This window comes from Citrus clementina, unplaced genomic scaffold (genome assembly GCF_000493195.1).
Source record: "Citrus clementina cultivar Clemenules unplaced genomic scaffold, Citrus_clementina_v1.0 scaffold_8, whole genome shotgun sequence".
NCBI classification, from domain to species: Eukaryota; Viridiplantae; Streptophyta; class Magnoliopsida; order Sapindales; family Rutaceae; genus Citrus; species Citrus x clementina.
Window position 1 is genome coordinate 15,747,590 of NW_006262022.1, and position 8,173 is coordinate 15,755,762.

The following is an 8,173-nucleotide window of genomic DNA, read 5'->3' on the forward strand; positions in this document are numbered from 1 at the left end:
TAAACTTGTCCACAAACACATATCGACCTTTCCTTTCCATCTTGATATGCATCTAATGGCGATTTAGTGAACATACCCCATGCTTTAGATGTTTTTCTCCTCTTGCGTTGTTTCTTTGGAACATCATTGTCACCATCTTGCTCTAATTCCTCCAAATTCACTTGATGTCCATGTAAGAAGGCTTCAATATTAGTTGAATTATTATTATTTGGATCCGATTCCATGTTACTGTTGTACCAAAAAAAAATCATATCAATAGTGATTGTAACATTAAGTTATAACAGAGAAATGCAATTAAGTGTCAAAAAAATTAAATAAATTTAAAAAAAATTACTTTCAAACCAAACTGCAAAAGCTATAACCACACGGATGAATGAAGCAATAGAAAACAAAACCCATTAAAAAATGCAAATAATATTTAAATAATTGAGAAATTACGTTTTAAACTAACCTAACCACGAATGTTTGATCTCAAGAGCAGCCGATCAAAGTCTTGCAGCTTGCTGGAATTGAACTTGAGATTTAATCAAGTATTTGATGGTGAAAAAGAAAGTGGGGGTGGTGGGTGGATAAGATCGAAGTTCGAAGGTATATGGATTGTGGCATTGGCAATTGTTTTGTCTTAATTTTTAATTGGCAAGTGGCAACAATCTAGATTTTTTGGGCTGAAATTATTTTTTAAGTTAGTGGCTAGAAACTTTTATCAAATGGCGTGCAATATGTTAAAAATATTAAAGCTTATTTCTTTATATTATTTTTTTATGTTATTTTATTTATTTTAATTATAAACGTATTTTTATTTTTTTAAATGGCAAAAATGTCATATTTTAATGGGTCGTGTTAGAGGGTTCGGGTTGACACGACCCGTTTACCCGCTTAATAATCGTGTCATTGATCGGGTAAATGGGTTAAAAATTTCGACCCTAACCCGACCCGGAAAAAAGTCGTGTTGACCCGGATCCGACCCATTTAATAATCGTGTCAAATTTGACGACCCAAACCCATTTATTTGTATCGGGTTCGTGTCGGGTAATCGGGTCGTGTCAAATTTTGCCAGCTCTAGTTGTGACCAGACCAATCCTCCTAATAGCTTTTTATTCTATTTTGTACCTTTTTTTTTTCTTCCCAATTATCTGAAAGCAATCGTAATCGTGCCCTATCTACAGCCCCTACGTTGCGTTTACATAGACTGTAATGACCTTGAAACTTTAACCACTACACAACTTCTTTCTCTTCTCTTTGTGTGGCCCAACAAAAGATACCAAAACCCTCAAACCAAACTATTCCTCAAAAAAAATAAAAAAAAAAAAAAGGAAAAAGAAACATGGTTGGTGATGGTCATGTCGAGAAGAGATCAAAAGACAAAAAGAAGAAGAAGAAGCAGAAGCGCGGTGGTGGCAAGAAGAAGATGACAGCCGAGCAGAGTCTTGCTTTCAACTCTGTAACCGAATGGGTTTATTTGGATCAAAGTCATTCTTCTTCGTCCTCTGAGGATGATTTCGGAGTGCACCAGATTCTTAATAGAGCTGTGGACAACAACGTGGTGTTTGAATTGCATTCACATTCCAATTTTAGTGATGGCTACTTGTCACCTTCTAAGCTTGTTGAGAGAGCTCATTGTAACGGGGTGAGTCTGATTTCTATATTGTGTTTGTTTTTAGTTTTATTTTTTTATCATTTTTAATCTGAAAAAAAAGCAGTCCGAATGATTTGGGTTCATTTTTGTATGAAGAATTTCGTAGTTCTTGTTTCTGTAAATGTATTATTGTTTTTCTGTCTTTTTGAGCCCTCATTTATATATTATTTCTGGAGTTGCGCTGTTATTGGTTGTGAACTTGAGTCTCTTATACTCTTTTGGATTATTATTAATCGCAAAAGTCTATTTTTTTTTTTTTTTTGCCCTTTGAGAAAAGTCTCTTTGTTGTTAAGTTGATATATAATTGCCAATGCTTTACCTCTTAATTAATTTATCAGTTGATGCCTTTAGTCCTGACCGTCTTCTGCTGTGCTATCAGTTATGCATCTTTAAGATGTTAAATGTGTTTCACACATTTTTCTTATTGGGGATAACATTTCCCTGTTTGATTAACAACGGCAACCTTTGCATAATTTGATGATGATGAGGAGCCTCACTGTAGATTTGGAGTGAGGATGTAGTCAATGATAATCACAATGATGCTGGTAATGGATGGAGAATAATTTCATTTAAGTCATGGCAGAATTCTATGCAAAACCTTTTTTTCTCTAAGTTACAAGCACACAACACTGGCAAATGAAAGTAACTTACAGAAACTTGATTGAAAGAAGTGAAAACAACTGAGTTAGAAGATCTTCTCTCAGGAGATGCAGATAAAAAGGATGAAGATGAACAATAAAATTTCAATTTAAATACAGCATCTATAGACTCAAGCTTCTTTCTACTTAGAAGCTGTCACCTTAAGAGTGCTCCTTTGTATTGGAAACTCTTTGAATGAAGTAGTTTATTTGTAGTCACTTTCACCTTGATGTTTTATTTGCTATAACATTTTGAATGGTGATAACATTTCTGTTCTAGTTTTATTCATAGGTTGAGGAGGCTTTGACAGGAGAACAACCATCTTCCTATATTTTTGGCTTATCATCAGAAGATTACACTGTCCACATAATTGCTTTGTTGATTTGTCTTCTCTTTCACATCTTGACTTCCAGAACTGGAAATGTGAAGCTGTTGGTCATTTTAATCTTTTGACATTATTTTGCGGGTTTATAATGGGGTGAAAACCTTCTTCTTGTCATCCTTTTGTAATGATTGAGCATTACAATTGTAGAGGGACTACTTTTGCCTCTTGAATTTTAAGGTTGAATTGAAACCTGTTTGTCCTCCTTTATCTGATGGCAGTTGACCATCCAAAGGGCTTGTCACTGTTGAAAAGCTTTATCCAGAAAGTAGATCTAAAAATAAACAACCAGTAGAGGATGCTTCAAGCAGAATCTCTCGTAAAGTTATGATCTTACAGGGCATTGAAAGCTATGGTAAACTTTGTTAATATTTGACAGGGAAACCTAAAGATAAACCCCATTAAAACTCTTTTTAGTTTTCTAGTGCTGTTATTTTCTTGTTGAGTTATTGAACATGTAAATTTGCTTTTTGTTTATTTTTCTTTTTGTATGTTTGTTTTACCTGAACATCATTTCAAGTTATTTTGCACTTATCAGCTTGTTACTTGGTAATTATTGAATTGGCATTGCATTCTTATTGTCTCTATCTAATAGAAGAATGATGCATTTACTTGTATTTCGTTTCGGGCATTTTGTTGGTTGGACAGCCGATTGTAATATAATTTATTGTTCATCGAGAAGTTCTACTGCTGAACTTCTTATACCTTGTTTGTGAATTTTTTGAACTACGACAACCATACTTATGATTGTTTATCTATAGAAAGTAATTAATTTTATGCAATGTGTGAATATCTTTATGTTATTGTAGCATTTTTTTTTTAAAATTAAGAATGCAATTGATTGCCATTTTTCTCTGGATCCTTTCACTTCCTTTTGCATTCTCTAAATATCAGCTGGAAGCAGAAATTTCATTATTCCATTGTATTTAGAGCAGGTGAAAGTTCTTGCTCTGACTGATCATGACACCATGTCTGGCATACCTGAGGCCATTGAAACAGCTCGCAGATTTGGCATAAAGATAATTCCCGGTGTCGAAATCAGCACAATTTTCTCTCAAAGGTCTTGTTTTACATTCATAACCATCATTATATCTTATTCCTTGTCTTCCGGATACACTTTCTCGTAGTGTTTTCATGTCATATACTTCTTTCTTAAACCCTTGCGCGTCTGAACTCTGTTTTATGATTTGTTATTCCAAGAATTGACAAGCAGGAAATAGAAGTTCCGAGTAATTCACTGTTTCTCATAATTTTGATATGATGCCAATATTTGTTTTCTTGAAAAAAAAGCAGGGGCTCTGAATCAGAGGAACCAGTTCACATCCTTGCGTACTATAGTAGCTGTGGGCCATCAAAGTATGAAGAACTGGAAAATTTCTTGGCTAACATAAGGGATGGCCGTTTCCTACGTGCTAAAGACATGATCTTGAAACTAAATAAACTGAAGTTGCCTCTTAAGTGGGAGCACGTGGCAAAGATTGCTGGCAAGGGAGTTGCTCCTGGAAGACTGCATGTGGCTCGTGCTATGGTTGAAGCAGGCCATGTGGAGAATCTGAAACAGGCATTTGCCAGATATCTCTATGATGGGGGACCTGCATACTCCACGTAATGAACCAGTGGATGCTGTTGAAAAATGTATAGAATATAGTTAATGCATATTTCTAATAGATGAAACTGACTATAAAGTTTCTGTTTGCTGTGGTTGTAGGGGAAGTGAACCTCTGGCAGAGGTAGCAGTTCAATTGATACATAGAACGGGTGGGTTGGCAGTACTTGCTCATCCATGGGCATTGAAGAATCCTGCTGCCATCATTAGAAAGTTGAAAGATGTGGGCCTTCATGGGTTAGAGGTTTACAGAAGTGATGGAAAACTAGTAGGTGTGATATTTACATTGCAAGATGGTTCCCTATTTTCTCTCTTACCACTTACTGTTCTCTTTGGTCACTTCCAATCCAATGCTGCAGACTGACTGCAATATATTCACCTTCATATTTTGAAATTTAATTATTTGATGTGAACTGTTTATCCTTGAATTAATGAATTATCAATTTGTAAATCTTTAGACAACATCGAAAATCGATCAATGGAGGTAATTTAGTCTGTGTGCCAATGTTTATGGCAGCTACTGCTCGTGTATCATATAAATAATCCTTTTTGATGTATGATACCGCTGAAGACTTCCAAAATGCACATGCACTGTTATGGAGGTGTGATAAGCTTTTCTTTATTTAGAATTAGGGATGAAACTTCTATGCTGCATCAAAAAAGCATTAGCAAACTGTTTTTATATTTAGAATTAGGGATGAAACATTCTATGCTGCATCAAAAAAACATTTAGCAATCTGTTTTTAGTCTTCTATTCTTCTTTTTGTCGTATTGATTTTGTTGTGTACCACAGATGTAAACTTTCTGGAAAAGATTGACAACTTTCTGTTGCTTCTGTGCCTGCGGCAAATAAGTAATTGTGACTGTGCATTATATCCATACCCTTGGCAATTATTATATGATTTCTTGGGATTGCTTGCCTCCGTATTGAGTAATTCTCCTGATTTTATTATTTGATCGACAGCATACACTGACTTAGCTGATACCTATGGTCTTTTAAAGCTCGGGGGGTCAGATTATCATGGAAGAGGTGGGCATGGCGAATCTGAATTAGGAAGTGTAAAGCTTCCAGTGTTAGTGTTGAATGACTTTCTTAAGGTAGCCAGGCCAATCTGGTGTGGTGCTATTAAGGAGATTCTTGAAAGTTATGCTGATGAGCCGTCTGATTCAAATCTGTCCCATATTACAAGATATGGAAGAGGCAAGATGCTTAAGAGAAATTATCCATTGAATTGTGGCAAAGGTTTGGTTGACGAATGCTTATCATTGTGGCTAACAAATGAAGAGAGGCAGAGTGCTGAATTTGAGGCTATTAAGCTGAAGCTTTCCCATGTTTCAATTAATCAAGGTGGGTTAAATGTTCCTATAGAGAGTGTATAATTCTTTATGGATTGATTCAGCCTTTTGTACCAAATTTTCAGGTTGACAATCGTGGTGGGGAGTTTCATAATTTTATTTTTATCTTTCATGTTTTGTGCCTTATTCCGCAAAATTTGTTGGTTATCAAGGACGGACTTATTTTGGCCCTGAAAAGTTTGTTAATTTGCATCCAAAATAAGAACTTGGGGGGTAATTGCATTTGAAAAATATGTGGGTACAGAATTCTGTTACAAGATTTAAGGTCATGCTTGGTTTGAAGAAAATGAAGGAGAGAAAAAAAGTGGAATGGAGAGGAAGGGAGAAAAAAGGAATGGAGAAGAGTAGTGAAATTAAATTTTGTTGTTTGATTTGATATAAAGTTTGACAAAGAAATAAATTATAATTTTTTTCTTTAGATAAATTTATCCTTTACCTTAAATATTAAACTATTTATATTAGTAATAATATACATATACATATATATATATATATATATATATATACTAGAAGGATACAGGATCGAAGGATGGATGTGATTATGCAGAATTTACAATTTAAACTTTAATATTGCAATAAATAATCAATTTTTAATAGGTATGTGGCGTTGTAACCAGATCGATGCAGAACTTAATCTATCTTTGAGACCAGATCTGACTTAGAATAGATTAATATCTCGCACGTTCTGTTTTTCAGTCGATATACCATTTTTTAAATTTCTTTACAATCTTTAAGTAGAAAATGTTTTCTTTAGCAAGCCTAGCAACAGATCTAAAGGCTCATAGATAATATTAGATCTGGATCTCAGAAATAATACTTTGAATGGTTGGAGGGAGAAGAGAAGATACAATAGAAGACAGAGATCTGGTCTCTTTGCTTCTGAGGAACGTAACAATTTATACGGCAGATCTGATACAAATCAGTCTGCAAAGCATGCGTAAAAATTAAAATTACTGAAATTTAAATGCTTTAAAATAAATTGCGGAAATTAAATTGCAGAAATTTAAACATACAGAACTTTAAATTTATTACTAACTTTAAAAGAAATTACAAATCTTACATTTGATTTTTCTTGCTTTGTTTTTCTTTAAAGGAAAGTATTACAGAAGAAATGGGAAATTAATTTGAAGACAGGAGAATTCCTTGTCTTCTGATTCCTGATTTCCAGAGAGAAAATAGAGAGAGAGAAGGAGAAGAAGGAAGAAAAATAGAAATAAAAAATCTGAGGAGTCTAAGTCTTCCTCCCGATTTAAATACAAAGACTAGATCTTTAACTGTAGCGAGTCTGTAGCTTCACAACTGTAGCGAGTCTGTAGCTTCACAACTGTAGCGAAACTGTAGCTTCATCACTGTAGCGAAACTGTAGCTTTAAAAATATTTGGGTGAAGAGACATGTGCGCTCTCACTTGTGTTCAGAGGACCACCCGACAAAATAATTACAAACAATTTTACTTTTACTTTTTTTTTTTACATCAGCGAGAAAGAAATAGTACAAATAAGTACAAATAATATTTTAGTGCTTTATTGGGGGGAAGATCCCGAAGCAGTCGTCTTCATTGTCGTCACCAAGGGATATAAAGGGCTCTGCACTTTCGTTGTCGGATGAGCTAGCAATAGATGGCTCAGATCTAGATGCAAGCAGTTGTTCCATGACTTTAAAATGTTCTTATTCTGTTTTGGCACTTGCCAATAGAGATTGGGCTTTGGATTTTTGGGTAAGGAAGGTTCCTTGGGCTTTAATATCTTTAATGGTTGGGTGAAGAAGGTTTTTAGAGGAGAGCCAATTTTCGATCATATTAACAGTCAATTTAGACTGTTCATCAAATTTTGACCACCATTTGACTTTAAAGGTTCTTTGTAAAATTAGTTGGGCATCTTGTGGATGGTATCGGAAGTTCCACATCCATACCCAGGAAAGAAAAAAATTTGTACAGAAGCAGAGAAAAGGAGGAAATCGTTTCTCAAATTCTGTAGGTACATAATGGGTTTTAAAAAGATTTAGGCACTGGATGGCATTATGGGTGAGGATTTCAAGGCATGGGCTGAAATAATTCCACCACTGCTGGAACCAGTTTGGAAGGCTTTGGACGGTTATTTTTGAGTTGAAGAAAAATAACCAAGAATGGATTTTCTTTGGGTTTTGGATAAAAAATTTGTTAAATAGGCCTGTTGATAGTCCCAATAAGAATAGGACAGGCGGTGTGGCAAACGCATTTGAAAATTGGCGAGGAAGGGTTTTAGTTTATGGAGTTGGTCTCCCCATTGTTTTGGGCTCAAAACCTTTAGGATAGTGGCAGTGGAGTAGGCTGGTTCTGTATGGGCTTCGCTAAGGAAGAAATGTTTAAATTTTACCGACTCAGTAGACTCCAAAATGCTTTGATAATAACACTAGGGCTTTGTTAAATCCCAAGGTTTGAAAAACCATCCCTTAGGGAAAATATTTGAAATTGCTGGAAAAGGATCAGTGTGGTAAAAACAATCTTCCATAGATAAAATATTTTGAAAATAGGCTTTATCATACCAATCCGAAGTTTTTTTTTGAAAGCTTTGTTTC

The 8,173-nt window shown here is 34.9% G+C and overlaps 1 protein-coding gene across 3 annotated transcripts; it reads left to right on the forward strand.

Moving 5' to 3' along the window:
- Positions 1–1,128: 1,128 nt before the first annotated feature.
- LOC18035423 (5'-3' exoribonuclease) lies at positions 1,129–6,762 on the forward strand. 3 transcript variants are annotated; one of them, XM_024179261.1, is made up of 7 exons: positions 1,129–1,627; positions 3,593–3,717; positions 3,951–4,262; positions 4,366–4,535; positions 5,057–5,116; positions 5,228–5,611; positions 6,713–6,762. In XM_024179261.1, exons 1-7 carry the CDS (start codon positions 1,325–1,327, stop codon positions 6,745–6,747), a joined length of 1,389 nt encoding a protein of 462 aa, XP_024035029.1. In that variant the 5' UTR covers positions 1,129–1,324; the 3' UTR covers positions 6,748–6,762. The 3 variants fall into 3 exon arrangements, with proteins under 3 accessions (XP_024035029.1, XP_006423910.1, XP_006423911.2); XM_006423847.2 differs by lacking the exon at positions 6,713–6,762 and adding an exon at positions 5,685–5,759; XM_006423848.2 differs by lacking the exon at positions 5,057–5,116.
- Positions 6,763–8,173: the final 1,411 nt, after the last annotated feature.